This window comes from Formica exsecta, unplaced genomic scaffold (genome assembly GCF_003651465.1).
Source record: "Formica exsecta isolate Colony F162 unplaced genomic scaffold, ASM365146v1 scaffold1, whole genome shotgun sequence".
Classification (NCBI taxonomy): Eukaryota; Metazoa; Arthropoda; class Insecta; order Hymenoptera; family Formicidae; genus Formica; species Formica exsecta.
In genome coordinates this window covers 862,161-881,274 of record NW_021848337.1, presented here as the reverse complement: position 1 = coordinate 881,274, position 19,114 = coordinate 862,161, and the positions used below count along the sequence as shown (strand labels likewise).

At 39.0% G+C, this 19,114-nt stretch overlaps 1 protein-coding gene across 1 annotated transcript in view; it reads right to left on the bottom strand.

The window, feature by feature from the left end:
• Positions 1-19,114, bottom strand: part of LOC115246056 (transcription factor SOX-5) — a 51,401-nt gene that overhangs the window by 2,949 nt on the left and 29,338 nt on the right. Inside the window, exons 4-6 of the mRNA XM_029824646.1 lie at positions 2,092-2,376; positions 1,434-1,809; positions 139-363 (exon numbers count right to left, since the gene is read on the bottom strand). Of these exons, the coding sequence (XP_029680506.1) occupies positions 139-363; positions 1,434-1,809; positions 2,092-2,376 (886 nt within the window). The remainder of the gene's footprint in view (positions 1-138; positions 364-1,433; positions 1,810-2,091; positions 2,377-19,114) is intronic.

The following is a 19,114-nucleotide window of genomic DNA, read 5'->3' as shown; positions in this document are numbered from 1 at the left end:
TATATATATATATATGTATACTTGTCAAAGAAAATTTATGTCTAAAATTCGATATATTATATATTAAAATTAAACAATCTTTTTTATAATGCACATTCGACTAACGTGACGCTCCTTCATCCTAATATATTCACTTACTGTGAGGCGTCGAGAGAAAGTCCTGCTCCTCCTGGGGCGTCTCCTCCCGAGAACCAGAATGTTTGATCGGTCTTTGAGTCTGGGTCGACGGTGGCATCGCACCTGCATTTGGCGGTAATCCGTAGAGCCCGTGCATCGCAAAGTGCTTTTCCACGGCCGCAACCGCAGCGGCGGCCACGGATCCACCCGCTCCGCCGGTCTCGTCTTTGGCCATTACTTTGCCCACTGTAACGGGTCATCGAAGGAACGAGGTGAAAGATGGGCAATGAAGACACAATCGGAGAAGTTACGGTCTTTTGAGACGTGCAAGATGTTGAGAAACTATACGATACTCGGATTTTGTATATTCGATGAGATTTAAGGTCGATTTCGTGTTCGGTGATAATTTTATTTGACGCTATTTTTTTAAACATCTTCTTAAGTTTTAATGTTGAATATCAATTAAAAACGTTAAGACTTAAAAAATTTTTTCAAGTCCACTTTTGAGATTAAAGAATAAGTAAAAATTTATTATTTTCAATTATTTGTAATATAAAAATTGTTTTTGGAACTATAACGTCTGTGAAAAACCTCTTTGACATTTCTGAATACAATCCTAAAGTTCATCCGTGTTTTTCAGCATCCCATGTATATATCGTGGATGAAGTGGCGCGCTGCGATTGATACGCACGAAGAGATTCGCTCTCGACGTTACAATGACGACCTAAAGATCCTGATGATTTTCTTTCCTTCCTCGCTTGTGCAAATCTTGTCGCGCGGTCTTATCGGGAAGAACCGCGTTACGCGTCGTTGATTATGGTATTCATACAAAAACCAGATGCCAAGTGAAACAGGTTCTCCGAAACGAGCGACGAGGAAAAAACTCTGGCCGCGGACAATCGGGAAAACCAGCTGGTCTGCTCGAAATTGATTAAGTGTCACCACCGTCATGTAACCGTAGCAAATATTCCGGGGCGTATGGACCGTGTTTTTTTTTTTCTTGAAATCCATTTACGGTAACCGCTAATTTGCATTTGTTCCGCGGGATGAACGCGTTGCATATCCGGCTTAGCGGAACAGCGATAACATTTAATTAGAAGAGAATATCAAACATACTTCCGAAGGCGTAGCATTACAAGATCTCGCAATGTCTAAAGATATTTAATCGTTGTAAATAGCAATAATTTCACGAAATATCCGTGTCGTTTCGACGACGATATCCGATTTTCATCGCAGCTTAACAGTGGAAACAATTCCGGCTTATGATTTCCCTTTCGCTAATGATTAAAGCGAACGATCATAAATGTATCATTTACTTGGCGAAGATAGTGTGCTGAGATGCGGCGGCAGACCGGCGTAAGGAAGCGTCGGCAGATAATTCCGCGGTATCGGTAATCCTGGCGGGAAGAGCTTTGGCGCGGTGGCCGCCAACGGCTGCTCCTGCTGGCCGCTACTTCCGGCACCTGTCGAGTGCGAATCACTGCCGGGCGATGAGGATGCTGTGGCGCCTGAGGATGTGGACTTGGGTTTGGTGAGGTTCAACGGTGCATCGAGATCCTGAAGTGGCGGGGCCGTTGGCGCTACAGCGGATGAGGTCGGCGCCGGTGATGGCGATTCCTTCTCCATTTGCGTAGTCATCTGTGCGAGATGCGCGGTCGCCCAGCTCGGACCTTCCCGATGACTGCTAATCATCTGTGAACGAAACAAAAGTCTTTAACATCATAATAACATTTAACGAATCGTTATTATATCGTCGGAATATTATAATGTCAAGAGCATATTTTGGGAAGATCAGACTTAAAATTCTTTTAATTAAATGAGATTCTCTCCCCATATTTTTTACCGAAACGTATAGATACATTGAAAATGACCGATGTCGCGAAAATAAAATGTGATATTGTAGTTTTATAAAATACTAGTTATACGTATACGGAACTGGTCAATCAAAATTGCGACGATCACCGGGTCACATACATTGGCAATAGAGTTGATGTGCTTGTTGCCGGTGGTGGCGGTCGACGTTGCTGGCGGCGGAGGCATGGGTGACTGCACAGGCAGCCCTCTGAGCTGCTCGAGAAACGGCAGGAACATCAACGATTGCGGTCCCGACATGCTCAGCTGGCTCTTTGTCATCTGAGCCTGCAACTCCTGGATGTTGTGCTGCATGATGTGATCTTGCTGTCGCTTCAAGTGCTCCGTTTGCAGCCGCTGCATCTCGATTTGCTTCTGCGAGTCGACCGTCATGTGAGCGGGATACGACTGTAAAGACAGACACACGGACCACTAATTAAAGGAACGCTGTACTCTACTGTGCATCGGCTCTTATAATAAGGAACACGATAGCGAAAATTCGCGAAACTATTACGGAGGATAGACAGTCCGACTGGTCTGTCCGCGCGAATTAAATACATCGGATCTATTGCCGGGACAATGGACGCATGGAACAAATTATGCGACGTATGTTTGTCACTTTATGTCGCTAACTCGATGCGTCGTAAGGATCTTTTCAAATTCTCATACGTTTCATTTTTTTTATATTTCGATCGAATGTATGCAAACCATATTATATGTAGTTTCTAGAATAAAATTTATTTTTTCGATGTATTAATATAGAGATATTTCAATTGAGCAGATTGTGCAGTGAGAGGAAACTATTTCTCAACAACTTGGCGTATCCAGAAATATTGTAGATGAGTAGTTTATTGTTTAAATGTAATGCATAAACGCACAATAATTATTTTGATAAATATTAAATATGTAAACATGCGGACTAAGATTGTTGTTCCCTAGAAGTCTCATTGTCAGTCTACGTTTCAGTTGAAAGTACTTAATAGTTACACCAGAGAAGATTATCTTTTAATTTTTACTAATATTTATATAAACTTAGCTAAATTATAATCATATGTATAGTGTTATTTGTGCTAAGCTTATATAAGCTTCATTTCTTTTATTTGAATTAGATAAAAAAGAAAATATTGTTGCATTGCGTTTGAATTTTTTATCGATATTATAATAATGTGGATTGTAGAGAGAATCGGTGCTTAACAAATATTACAATTATTTCATGTATTTAGTTAGTATTAAGTATTTGTTAAAAAATTTTTGTTTCAATTTTTATTACTATCATATTTTCATAGGTACTCGTATATAAACGTAATATATATATATATATATATGTGTGTGTGTGTGTGTATGTATATATCTATTTTAGTACTTGCAAATCTCTTAAATTATTAACGCTGTCTTAAATATGAGATTATTGATATTAAATATGATATTATATGTATATCACAATGTTAAGTCTCGTGAACATATCAATAATATATTAAAAACCTAATTACGTATGTCTGCTGCAACAACAACACGCAATCGAACAGATCACGGTCAAATACATCGTCAGCAAGAATGTTTCGATGCATATATATTATATATTAATAGTGAATTAAAGCATGATTTTTTATTTGGTAAAATAAAGCCGCTTACGGATTTAGATGGGCGAATATGTCCAATCTACTCTCCATAGGAACGCAACAATTTACGCGACGAATATCATTGTACTTTCCTACATCCTGGCTACGATCCAGATACGTGCAGTTTATTTTAGACGATAAGGAAGACGTTTATTCATCCAGCCTGTGCACCAGCTGAGACGTCACACGCGCGCGCGACGCTGGATGCGTCCGTGTCGCCCTTCTCCGCGATTATTAATTTCACGACATCCGATGGATCGCGGAAAATGATTTGCAATCGAGACGACTCTCGGGGTTTTATTATCGAGACGTGGAATCGGCATAAAAAATCACTCGATTTATAAATAGTTGTGGCGAGAATAAAAACTGCAGGGTAAGTTTGTGCGACATAAAAATCCGTGCAAAACATGCAGCGTTGCACGCGCGATGATAAGCATGATCTTCCGCGTCAATTTTCCATTGCCGGATACTTCTTATTGGCCTTTGCGGATTGTTAAACACGATAGCATAAGAAAAAGAATATAGATATATAAGCAGTATCTTCTAATAGATATTGACGCGCGAAATGATTACAATGCAATACGCTTTTCAGTTATATTAGAAACTGCATAGATAACGTACAGCAATGTCTAATGCTATTCGAGATTAATTTAAAAATTAATTTTTCTTTCTTTACGTTATAATGAAAATTATGATCTAAAGAGGAACAAGAGATATATCGAGAAATTACAAAAAGAAGAGAATTCTGTTTTATCACAAAATTACATTTTAATAGAAATTAATTACGATGCGTATTTATATTAGATGTATCTATATTGTTAATGTTGATTATACTAAGACATACGCTTCTCCTTTTAATAATTTATAAAAATTACATTTGACGTATAAAAATATAAAGAATCAAGTATATATGTTGTTTTAATGTCGCATTAAACCGCACGGAACTAACAGGGCAGTCATTATAGGATTAAGAGTATCGTATGACTATTCTCCATTCTCTGTATTCGTTGACGTTACAATCTTTTACGATGCGTCGGTACGGCGAAGCCCGCTCAAAGGCTGCCGAACTGTGCGTTTATGTTCCTGCGAGCGTACACGCATGTGCGTTCATTGAGACCACATGTGTCGCGTTCGCTTTGGTGGCGTGAAGAGATTGTCCACTGATGTGAGAGACAATGAGACGCGACCGGGTAATGCCAATTCGGGTAACGTCCTCGGTTCACGGCACCTATAATAGGCGGCATAGAAGCGGGATAGAAGAAGAAAGAGAGAGAGAGAGAGAGAGAGAGAGAAAGAGGGAGAAAGGGCGACTGGAACTTCATTATTCATTTGCACAGTTCAGTTATGCCGATGATACGTATCCGTGACAGCTATACCGCCCACAGTGGCTAAATATAAACAGGCGGGGTGCCAGCAAGTTCCATTCACATTTACATCCACACGCGATGCGGCGGTTTAGTAAGTGAGCATAAGAATATGAGGAGCTCCGTTCTGAATATGCATCCTCGCATTGACGCCAACTGCACCGCCTAAACTTAGCCACGCAATTACCGAAACATACCTACCTACCACTATAATCGCTCTTCGACCGATTATCTATCGTACATCATCAATCTGATACAGAATCTGAAGAGAACATACGAGAGAGAGAGAGCATCATATTTGCATAAGACACAATGTAAAACAAATAAAAATAAATAATTTAACATCAAATAATTTATTTTCGCGTGATTCTGATCAACGGCGAACACGAACAATGTGTTTTGCAACATTGCGTCACGATGCGACAAGAGCAGATTTTTATCGGCGCGACACGCGTCGCGCGAGATGCGGGGCTAAAGGCCACGAGATTTGCTTGTCTAGATTTAGAATCGGAGCCACACTGGAGTGCGAGTGCAAGGGGACATGCCGGATGACGTAGATCCACCGGAAGTGGTTCATACTTCACGTGCGTTATAAGGACTGTCACTGCGGGTACTGTCTAAAATTACGTCGCGCTGCTAAGAGCGAGTGACTTCGACATAAACAGCCCGCGCACGTAGATAGGATTAGGGCCCTTCACCTCCCCCCTCCCTCCAAATATCGATCCTATCGCAATCGACTAAAATACATCGCGTTATAAAATTCATAAATGAATGATTGAGAGGAGCAGATAAACAAGATGAAGAAGAAGAACAAGAAGGACAAACCGGTCCTTCTCGCGGCCAATAAGCGACAAGCGAAACAATAAGTCGAGGAACAAAAAAAAAAAAAAAAACACCACTGCACTCTTTAATGGAATTTTAAAAGAGAGACGCGGAATCTCCCCGACGATACACACACAAGAAGGGGCGACCTGTGGATACATCAATTATTTGGAGCGCTTTGAACGAGATTCGCGCTCGTCCCATATGATGCCGTAACGATAGAATAAAGAGAGCGAGAGAAAGAGGGACCCGTGAATTGCGGGAATCTAGGGCAACCGGAAGCGGTATTTTCGTGGCTGCTTTTCGAGTGTAGAGGAGGGGTATAGATGGTCCATCTCGAGTGGATACGCGGCCGTCTTCTCGTCCATCGTCTCTTTCATCGCAAGCCATACCGTGGTGGTAACTATGATAATATATAATGCAAAAATCGGATCGGCAGTATAATATCAGAGATCGATGTCATAAATCGTGCAGATAAGACGGGATAAGCGTCATTAATTGATTTTTCGTATACAAGATATCCTACAAATCTCGATCTTTATTAATTTTGTAATGATAAATTCTGACTTGTAAAGCAAATTTTTTCTCGATAAAAAAAAATATTCATTAATAATGCGCATTTCAAAAGATTTATATCTATTCTAGATTAAACCGAGATAGAGCTGTTATTATCATTTCCTCTTAAAACATTGATATTTCTTGATAGGACATTGTATATATTAATCCACGCGGTATTTATAGTTTCTTTCGCAATGTAGTAATCTGATAGATCTCGTTGACGTGCATTATTTATATCCTCGTAACTCCTATTATGCCACGTGTATCATGACAAGTTTCCTCTCTCGATTTAAGTATTTGTAATGAGTAAACAAGGACATTATCATTACATGTAAACTATCATTACATATGTAATCTAAGATAACCAAGTAAAAAATAATCTTTGCTTTTTTATATATTACATGTGGATTAGCTAGATTATATATATAATATCACAAATCAAAAATTATATATGTATATTAAATATTACATAAGTTATACACTCTATACTCTTAAATTATACGTACGAAATATTTATTTTGGATATTTAAAATGTAGACTATGTATATATAAGTATATTATTACACATACTTTCTTATTCAAAATATGTAACTCTATCTTGAATTATCGTTTTCTCAACTATTCACTATTAAATCAAACCAATTATTAAATTTAATTTAATTTTCGCGCAGATAAATTATTACGTTATACATTATTTGTCATAAAAGAAATATATAATTTATTTTCGCACAATTTGCTTTTCTAGTATTTTCCTTATTTTTGGTATAACTATAACAATTGAGGATTCAAAGTAAGGAAATAAAAAAAAAAAAAAAAAAAAAACAGTAATGTATCGTGCAAAATCATATACGGTTTATATGATTTTTCTATCCGGGGCTATGCAGAAGGCAGAGCAGACATTTCGCGCGATCGTCAAAAGATACAAGTTTGCCGCATCGACCTCGCGGGGATCCATAATCATAGATCAGACCGGTTCGGGTGGACGCGTGTAGAGACACAGACGCGTTGCACAGCACGTTATTTTCGGCTATCTTTATTGGCCGATGTTTATTATCTGTTCGCCGCCTCTAATCCTTTTGATATTCCACGTCGGCGGATAAACAAATCGGCCGATCATCGGGGTTGGTTTCTCGCGAAAGCGCTAATATTAATAATTCCTTTCGCTCGTATACTCCACCGATATCGTTCGCCGATATTATTCGAATGAACGGCCCGCGCTATCCGGCAATATTTTCCGTACGCGCGTCTCGATCATCCAACATCACAAAGACGACTTTGTTCCCTTTTCCAACCAGCTCGCGTCATCGCTTCCGCAAGCAATTGTGATAATGCCTATAGAGTTAACTATGTAAGGCTTCTATTAGTCGTAAGTCTCGTATAAACACGCAGCCATTAATTTCTCATTGATCAATAGTTAGATCATTGTTCAATCATTCTCCTTCCGAGAAAAAGATTAAGATAGTTGCATCGATAAATGATCAATTGGGAAATATATACCGTCAGATATATAATTTAATCTTCTTCATGAATAAAAAATAATATCTTTGCGTCATATATGTATACATAAATTTACTTCTTCTCTCAGCAATTAACGTAACGATTATCAGCGATCGATATGCTAATTAAACACGTCAGAATCTCCATGCATTTTAACAAGTTCGTAAACGTAAGACAACCAGTGCACATGAAATCATTAGCAGTTCATGGGCGGCGCGAACGCGGTGCGACATTAACGGCGTCGAAGATGCTCTATAAGCAAACGCATTTCGTCGCCATAAACTGCACAGTGCCTTCGCTCGATGCTCTATCTTTTACGATTCACCTCTTCGCCCGTTCTACATCTGAAATCATTAGCAGTTCATGGGCGGCGCGAACGCGGTGCGACATTAACGGCGTCGAAGATGCTCTATAAGCAAACGCATTTCGTCGCCATAAACTGCACAGTGCCTTCGCTCGATGCTCGACGACACGTCTTCCTCTATCTTTTACGATTCACCTCTTCGCCCGTTCTACATTCATGATAACTTACATACCGAATGCAACATTGATGAAAGTTCTCCGTGCACAATATTCGTACGCGATGCACGCGACCATCGGTCGTAAACACGGTAAATTTCTCGCCATTAACACATATAGCCCGTAGCCATATGAATGTCCCGTTATCGAAACGTTGGGTGGCCCCCATAAGCCCCCCGGGGAGTAAGAAAGAAGGAATTAAAGTTTTTTTGTCGGCTTCTTAAATATAAAGATAAATCTTTTACAGTGCGCTCTTACCGCGCAAAATGAAATAATTTTCACTGTGAATGCAAATACATACATATAAATACCAAACACAGCTTCGCATTTATTAAACTTGAAAGATCTTAGACTTTCGCGTAAGCAGTTTTATTTTTGTATATTACCATTCTTTTTTTGCTAAGAAGATATCTTTATCTCTTCGCTCACAACGACGCTAAATATCTCTTGACCTCTGTGCATATATTGCAATATATTACTAATAACCATATAGTTAAAATCGTCTGGTACTTTTCTTTGATCAAAATAAGATGCTATTGCTGCAGATTTATTCTACGTCAAGCAAATAATCTTTCCGCATAGATAGAGAGATAACAAAGACGCTTCAGTGTATTCTTCTTAGCGTTTCAGCCGATACATTTACGAGTCTTCGATTCGTTGATACGCGAGTGCGTTAATGGCATTAAATCTTGATATTACGACATGTATGACAGCGTACACCATCGAGACGCAGACAGCGCTCTCCTCTTAGCGGCTCAGCGCCCACCGTGGGATCGAAATAAGCTGCGACGATGAGCCGGCTGTCAGCAGGATTATTGTCCTCGGCTTCTTACGCCCGCCGGGAGTTCTTTCCGCGAGGATCGTGTGTGGTAAGTTGAGGTGGTGTGCGAGAGGAGACTATCCCCAGGGACCCCGGGGGAACGTCGGGATGCGTCCGAAGCAACCCCCGTCAACTTTGAAGCAAGCAAGAGGGCAATCGCGCCGCTGTCTCCTCCGGTTCCCTCTTACTTTCCTGCCAACGTATCTTCTTTTCTCGCGTCGCTTCCTTCGGCTCGATTCTCTCAACGACGGAGACAGATATGTTCCTCTCGCGTCCTCTTTCGTTCCACGGATACGCGTTCTATCCGTTTCACGTGCTCTCTTTGTCTCTATCGCGGTTGTCGGCGTTCCCATCAACGATCACCCCTCTCGAGAGGAGATCCCTTGGCGACCCCTCTATCTGTAATGTATGGCAGCCGACAACCGCGGCACACTGTCATCGTACCATTTCGACACCTCGATTGGTTTATACTGCGGCAGTGTGAACGTTTCTAGCTCGCGAGATGAGGGAATATCGTTTTCGTCGCATATGTCAAATACAGCGCATTAATTTTCTCACGGATCTTTAACGTCGCGTAGTCGAGCGAATCGGTCGTCGGCTAAAATCATCCTACCTCCGGTGACGCGAAAAAATGTAAGCATATGTTCGCATGTATAATGTTGATGTTTTATCATCATTAATTCCTAATAAGTCAAGCTTTCCTGGGCATCGGCACGATCACAACTCATACTTTCATTGGTTAATGATCCCGATGAGAGGTATCGAAATACGATAAAGTGGCGTATGCGACGAAAGAAAAAAAGAGAACAAGTACAAGATGAGATGGAAGAAGATCAACGAGGGTTACTACAATACGCGAGTAAGCAATACTACAGTACATACCTCTCTACCTTACCCCTCATAAAATCGTCACGCTCTTCAAGTCGGGGTAAGTACAATAAGTAGTTCACTTCGAATCTCCGTCGACTTTAATTAATTATTGTATATATATATATATATGTATATATTATGGCGCACACACATACACACATAACAAAGGATCTTGTTTCCTTCTCTCGTTCTTCAGTCTTGCACGCGCTCGTCGTACGTATCATTCCCGTTCATTCCGACCTGCTTTTTTTCTTCTGCGCTCGCTTTGCAGAGAGGACCGAGACCCGACCACTCGAGAAACGAGAATAATGCGCGCGATGCACGTGCCACGGTGCAGCTCCCTCGTCTCTCCTCTCCTGTTTGCGATGCAATTCTAATCCATTGCGCCAGCCGCCGATTGTGCGAGTGGATATAATTGTGCAAAATTTTTGTTGTCAAAGAGGAATGTTCGACAAAATTCATAGTTGCATTAAAAAAAAATTATCCATGAAATCATATTGATCAATATTTGCAATCTTAAATGTGTTTTTCCCGAAAAAATATAATAATTAACTCGTGCCATTTACATAAATTATTTTCGAAATATCATTGAAAGAGAGGGAGAGAGAGAAAAAGAGTATTCAGAAATACCATATTTTTAGATAAAACAGTATTCCTGCCAATGAATATCTCTTCCCGGAAATAGATCTTGCATAACTTTAATGCAAATTAATTAAATTTTTTTATCCCATGATAATATACAACCTTATATCCATTATATATTATCTTCTTTTCTTTGTTATATCTACTATAATATGTTGAGAAATTCGCAGATGAAAGATAGAAGACTATTCTTGGAATCCAAGAAGATGACATGCACATAAAATTATAAAATGCACGATGTGGAATCCAGTTATTTTACGGCAATTAATAAATCGTGGGGACGTTCTTTTGGTTCGGGCTAACTGGAATTCTTCACAACTCCTTTGTTGCGTAGGCGTAGGAAGAATTATATGCCACATTGATGAATACTATTGAATACGATTTTAGCGGAATAATCTTATGTAGATATACAAGACGCACGTGCTGATGTGCAGTGCGAATCTTATGTTACGAATTATATACGTTTTTATATCTAATCACAGCCGTGCTGCACAAGAATTTAATTATTACAAGTGTACTAAATAAAAAATGGATATAATTTATTTAAAAAAATATAATATTTAATTATTTTTTATTCAGTACACTTTTGTGATACATAAAGACGTTATGTGTCACGGAGGCATTATTGCACAAGACAAATCGTTTATTAATTCGTTTTTCATTAAAAAATCATTAAGCTGCAAGAATAGCATATATCAAGAGTTGCAGCAAAATATTTTAATTAGTAACTAACGATCGATACATACATGTACAAAATAAATAGAAATATGGAAACGTGTAAGAATGTAAAGAAATTTTTTATTCATATTTTATGACGCGCGCTTTTAATCTTTAATTAAATGATTATGACGCTTTAATTAGATGTGCAATTTTCACTGTAACGTAATACGACGTGGAATGTATCTTTTAGGCTCGTTTAGCGTCATAATAAAGCGAGACAACCCGAATCCATATCAGAGAGCGAATAAGTTGCACGCTCGCGTGCTCCGAAACGGCTCGTTTACGCAGTGCGTGTACATACCGTAAGCTGATATCGGTATCTTCACGGCGCGGTGCGCGTTTCACAGGAGTGTGCAATATTTATCCCGGCGCTCTCTCGCGCTGCACTCTCGCATCTCGCGTTCCCATGCATGCGCCGAAACGTGAGAACCGAAATAAAGATTTGGACGACACGCGGGGCGCGCGACACATCAGAAATACGCACAGACTGAAACCCTACCACTAACTCTGTTCCCTAAAAATATAAGCTAATTAAGTTATAGACAATATTCACAACAAGATATGTTAATATCGTTGCTAAGAAGTATATCATTATATTTTACAGATCTATTGATTAATAAAACGTTACATGTTTCTAATCTTTTTCATTTAACAGTTTCATCCAGGTTATAGTTAATTTTAGTCTGATACTTTCTATCTTTTTAGAACCGGAAGGAGACGAAAGATAAGTTAATAGCGGGAAAAATTAATTGATATCGGTAAAATCGATTAGAAATAAGCTTTCAATTGGAAATTAGAATAATTGAGCTGGCGCATAGCCGTTGCATTAATAATATTCTATATATAGAGCATTTAATTAATGTACGGTCATTGATCTTCGCAGATATCTCATGCAGTTTATCTGTGCGTATTGTAAAATAATTAAGTCAAAGATATTAAGAAACTATAAATTTCAGTGATATATCTCGTCTGTGTTTTATAAAATATATACATTTTGTATTACATATAATAATTATCATATATCCTAGTTTCAACAATAAACTATATCGTGCATTCGATATGTCAAAAGTCGCTCTTGCAGTAGTTACATTGCATACTTATGCAATTCTCCGATCATCTAAGATACATTTTTGCTCGTTTAGGATTGCGTCTACACAATGAAAATTATGTCGTACGACCAAGTGCGTTTCGAGCAAACTTGAGATTTGAGCGCAATTTAATAGAGAACTCTTCTTCTTTGCGAGACCTAACATAAGCAGAATATTCGGGGAGGAGGGTAAAGAAAATGGAAGGAAATCGCGGTGATGGCACACAGGAATGTGGCAGCTGCGGGGCTCATTCACATCCGCGCGCGGCAGAATTCTTACTACTCTGCAGCGCCCGCGGCTGCTCTTCTCCCTCTCTCCTTCTCACGGGGTCGCCGTCCAAGTTACAAGTATAACCCGCACTCTCAATGCTCGCCGGGTACCTACTTCCACTTCATTCTGTAGTCCTCGCGATCGCTGCGAGATATATCTAGATTCAAATATTGCGGCCGAAATCCCCACTTATTGTCGCGCTCAATTACTCTGTTTCTGAAGCATTACAGTGAATTTGTGGATGCGTTTAAATTGTGGATCTACGATTATTGCTTGCTTCCGGATCAGATCAATAAGTAAACTTTAAATAAACATTTTAAGTAAATATCAGAGATTGCATAATGATAAGCATAATAATAATGATGAGATTTAGATGTATTGTAGTTGAAGAAGACAGTCGCATTTGTTCACGCCGGCGATTAAAATAATATTTTGAAAGTAATAAAGAGAGAGCAGATCCTAGATTGAAAATAGTTGGTTCAAAAATTAATTTAAATTCTAGGCAGATAATTATAAAGTAATAAAAATTACGAATATATATCTTTTACTTTATCTTTGTAAAAACATTCTAAGAAAAAATTCTAGATAATTTCTAAATGTGAAATTTTCTTCAATTATATCAGCGCAGAATCTTGTAATAAACCCGCTTAATTTTTGTTTAAAGCAATTTGTATATATTTATATATATTTTTCTTATATTAATATATAAAAAATCGTTTGCATCTCCACAGAATTTCGTGATGCCGCATTGCCAAAAACTCTCCGGTGCTTTACTCGGTTCATACAATTGTTGTCATGCTTCACGAGGTCAAACACGAGTCAAACCAATTAACCAAACACTAAAACTTACCATCAATGACAATCCCCGCGTATTACATCAATCGGTGGAATATCACCCTTGAGAAGCCGCGTCTGTTTGAAGCTGGGTCATAATGCAATCGGAATATCACCCGTGAAAGAAGAAGAAGAAGATTAGAAGGCACTACTCTCTCACAGCACGGTATTTACTTTGAACTATTCTCGGAGCCGTAGCCGAAACGCGCATTATATCCGCTCGCCACAACCCCAGGCGAGCTTGGGCCTTAAAAGCGCGTCTGTTCGCTCGCGGAGGAGACCGATAGCATTGATAAGTGGACACGCGCAAACAACGAGAAGCAAACCGAAATACGCGACGATGAGGCTTTTCATAAGGAGATCGCGTCGCTCGACCAATTCTAGCCGCGAACAATACGCGCGAGCTACGAAGCTGCAATGAAGACTCGAGAGAGACAATCATTCGCGACGGTAACGGGTCGCGAAACGAGAGAAAAAACTATCGGAGGCAGAGAGAAAGAAAAGCCGTCGAATGTGTCCGAGAGAATACAATGGGCCACTGTTACGCGCTCGGTACCCTCGAACAATGCCGGCTCCCGGATTCAGTTAACAATCCGTGTCGCCAATGTGGGGGCCGACGTTAGATAAGAATGACGGAGGCTGCGGAGGCGCGACGATTCGCTCGAATCATCCACGGATATTTCCGGTACATTCTCTTTCAACGAAGATTCTAAAGAGAATTACAGAGTCTAAAGAGAGGAACCGGCGTATATAATTATTTCATTTATTGTTTCACGATTTGCGTTCTTTTGTTGCGTTCTATTACATTCTAACGACAGCATTATCTATCGAGCGATCGAGAGGGTAGTTTTTGTACTCGTCTCTTTTATTATTAGCAATGTAAAAATTTTTGTTCTTGTTACGAAATTATGATATCGCAAAGAGAATCATATAACTACTCTACTCCAGAAAAAATAATTCTTACTTCATAATCTCGCGATAACGATTCATTATACGACAATTCTTCTTCAAACATAGACATTATTATCCGCGATGATTATATTGATCTTACTGCGCTCATTAAACACGAAGCGTCCACGAAATTTCGCTTTTAGATTAACGCTTCGTTTCACGCGTGGGGATTTAATTAAGACGGTAGTTACCGATACCGCTGTTATACGCGCGTGGACAATGGGGCGCATTAATGAGAAAAATAATTACGAGAGATCTTTCTTTTCTCTGTCGGTGAAAAATCAGAGGTTGAGAAGCTGACACAGCAACAGCCAAGGAGAAAAGCGTCACGTAAGAGGGTCGCGTAATGCTATAGTCGAGTGATCCAGACGACGTTGTGGATGCATTAGTGTTCGCTATTTCTTACATTTAACACAAGGTGCAGCTCTAAAGCCGTCCGGCGGTATAATTATTTCGTAATTAATATAACAGCCGTCACCTGATTAGGAGTACTCAACGGGATATCAAAAGGATATAAGCAATTCCCAAGGAAACGCGCAAGAGAAAAACAGCTTTTAGCATGCGTATTTAATAATAAATTCACGTAATTTAAATGTTTGCTCGGTCGAATTTAACCGTCCCGTTAAAAACGCTATGGATGTCGCTTTTAATCGAAGAACAGAAAATGAAGAATACAATTCACATTGAAACAATTAAAAATTAATAGTTATGATTTTATGGATTGTCTTGTGGATTATATGCATTTGATAAATTTGTAATCTTATATCAGACCAAAGCGAAGAGAAGAGAGAGTCTGAGAATTGTTAATATTAACATCACAAATACAAATGATTACGATGTTAGCATCACGTACTTAAAATACTAAAGACTTCTAATCTTAGAAAATAGCTATTAAAAAGCTTTCGTAATTTGAGAATGAGAAATCATAAGAAAGAATCATGTAAAAATATAATTATGCTAAATATATGACGCCAATGACATTTATATTGAACGACGAAACGTATCGAAGAAAAAGAGATATCTACAGCTAAAGATAAAATGCCATATCCGTATCCTAATTTTCGTTTAGTCAAAGTTAATTATTACCGTTATATATATTTATATATTTTCCGACGTATTATTTTTACATTAATTGGATATTTAATTAATGCTTAATCAAAGTCTCTATGGCATTAGTATACGACTCCAACCAAAACGTCAAATGGCTAACGACGGTGACGATTATATAACTATCGGAAAAACAGTGTATTAATCCATATATTAATACTGGGATACTGACATATATCTGACATTTATGTTGATAATAACATCGATGATCATCTAGACTGTTATATGTGGAAAAGAGATACCATATGCAGCAACGTATTGGAAAATAAAACGAGATTACGTCTTGTTAGGGTCATTCAATCGAACGTTGAATAACGGATCGGGTCGCTGCATTTACGGTTAAAAAATACGAAAACATACGGTATACGAGCGCGTAATCGTATCGTCGATTTTTGGAGTGCAGTATTACTTTCGATATGCCGAGTATTCGAATGCACGTGTACGGAGCTGATTGAACGCGTTTTACGCCGATGGTCCCCGATCAGCTTTCGATACCTAGAACGCAGCGATTGGGTTACAAGAGTGTCGTTCTCTTTTTTTCTATCAAGCTGTAATTCGATTTTATCCCATACCGAACGTGCGCTTTTGGCGCCAGTAAAACTCGATTGAAACCTTCAATTATTGCAACATCGGCATTTTCAATTTTTACGTTAACCGCATATGAGTTCCTGGATCAACCTGGATGTCGTGCCATTCACTCGTGTATTTTCCCAGTTATGTGTAAATCCTTCAACGTGTTGTATTTTTTTTTTCAAGATAAAAATATATATATCTGTACATATTGGTATTTTTATATAATTTTCAAAATGCGGTTTGCGAAGTATTATTATATATCTAGTTTTTCTTGTGAATGCTTTATCGTCCTGGAGGCAATTTGAAATCAGTAGCAACTAATAATATCGTCAAGGATCAAGAAAAAGATATAGAAAAGATACAGAGAAAGAGAAAAAGACTGGAGCTACTACAAAAGCGATTACGCAAAAATCAGGATAACCGGAAAAGAGTAACGCGATTTGAAAGAGTGCCATCGGCCGGATTTAATGAGGTTAATTGCAATTACATGCATTAGCACGACATGACGAGGATGTAGTCTCCGAAAGAGATATTGAATGTATGTACAAATCAGAGGAGGCGAACGGAACAAGTAGAACAGACGACAAAGAAAGACTAGTGGAACATGGAAAGCGGTATAACGAGAGATAGAAAGAAAACAAACAAAATAAAAACAGAAATAGAAAGAAGATAGCGGGCATAAAAAATATGTTAATATGTTAACGATTAATACGCCATGTCTGACATTGGCGTATGGATATTTCTGTGTGAGCACAGGTAAACTTTAGAAAAATTTTATTGGAAAACGATAATCCGCCATTATAAATTGTAAAATCTCTATCCGAACATCGTATTTAATAACTTTGATATTTATTTCAGTAATAAATAAATTTATAATAAACTATATATATAGAACTGTCTATAAATATATTTAGATATGTTAAAATAAAAAAAATAAAAAAATAAATTGCGGTTAAAGTTTAGCAATCAAAGTTTATCGTTAATCTTGTAATGAAAAGTTAATATTTTATCGAGAGTATAATATATTCCTCTTTTTATAACACTTCTATTTTCTGCATCTATAATTTCTTTAAAAAATTTTTGATATATAAAAAATTTAAAATATATAAAAATTCCGTATAGTAACAATTTCATACAATTTTTTGTTTGTTTCGAGAAGATTTCCCTCTCTCCTAGGTAAGTATAATAAATTTATTTTGTCTGTTTCAGAATGAGGAGAAAGCTTGCAAGTTTGTTTCGTGGTGCACAAACTTTCTAAATCGCGAATCTTGAAGCGCAGCGCGACGTCAAGTAACACGGGCACGCAAAGTTACGCGTCGTTGCCCGACGATCAAACGGCAAACACCGTCGGCCTGCCACTCGAGTGCGGTAATTCTTTGATCGCTCGAAAAGATACACCAGGACCAGACCGACGCGGCAGCACGGCCTCCCCCATCCGGACGAATCAGGCGGGGGCGAACTGAACGGAAGGAAGATAGGTGTTCGCGCGCGGATGCCCGCGTAAGTCGGCGTCTCTCGCTCAAAAAGCGAACGAAGAGGCAAAGGCGGAAACGCGACCGCGCTCATTTAGCCTGTTTAACACGGCAGACCGAATCGCGCTCTGCAAAAATCGACGATGCGACGCGGTGATAATGCGCACTTTGCGGAAGCTTCGTTAGCGGAGGATACATTGTAAGCGAGAATCACTAATGATATGCGATAACGATAGTCTGCAAAATGTATACAACGTGCAATCAAACAGTCCTGTTTTTTCTTAAATCTTCTATAAAATTATTATAAAAGTAATTCTTTTTTTTTAGACGCGAAATTTTTTTGTTTAGCATATCCAAATTATTTTCTACTTCGTCATACAAATCGAGTCGGTTTCCGTGACTGTCACATCGCGTTTCATCAATCCCTTATAAACGATGAATGATCCGAACAACTTATTTCTGTTAATATAATATGTAACGAGATATCTAATGATATGCGAACTAATCAGACTATTAAACACATCGTTACCAGCATTAACCGCTAATTATGCGTAGCAAGATGGTTTACGTACCGTAATTATCTGATAAACTCACAAGTAATAATTTTGTCATCAATTTCCTCGTTTTAATATACGTATACATGCACAGCCGTGATGTGCGTGTATCCCGATCGCAATAGCCGCCATACTATCGTACGATTCTCTTTGTAGCCGCTCGCGCATGAGGTAGACTCGCGAGCAAAAAAAAAAAAAAACAAATGGAGTCGGGGATGCATGCATATAACGGCAACAAAAACATACGTTACGCAAATATGTAGAACGGAGGACACACTTTTGTTCGTCGGTACGATTCACGCAGTTTCCACAGGCTTTCGTGCGTGTTCTATGCATCTCCGTGTATATATATATATATATGTATGTGTATTTGAATACGTATACACATATTACCGGCTTCGTGGTCGATACGGATTTTACGAACGGCGATGCGATGTGTTTCAGAGGGCGGACGCTCGGATGCGTTTGATACAATATATAAGCGGCGAGATGTGCGGGGATGAGTAGAGAAGGAAGAGGAGCAGGGACATGGAGGTCGATGGCGCGCGAGAGGTCACACAAAGTAGTATTCTATTGACAGAAAGCCCGGCGCTCTCTCGGGTCCGCCGGTGATTATACTTGGTGATCATATCGCTCGCGTATTGACAAACAGTGGTACGCAAAGAGAGAGAAAGAGAGTGAAAGAGAGACATACAAAGAATCATCCCCCAATACCTCCTCCCCCCAGGTCACGTCAATTCCCTCTTATTTCCACTGTCCATATAACTGTTGTGTCTCCCGCTACCTACCTCTCTTTCTCTCTTACTCCCTTTATCTCACCGCCATCCCCTTCGGCTATTCCGCCGCAATCCTCCCCGCCGGATCGT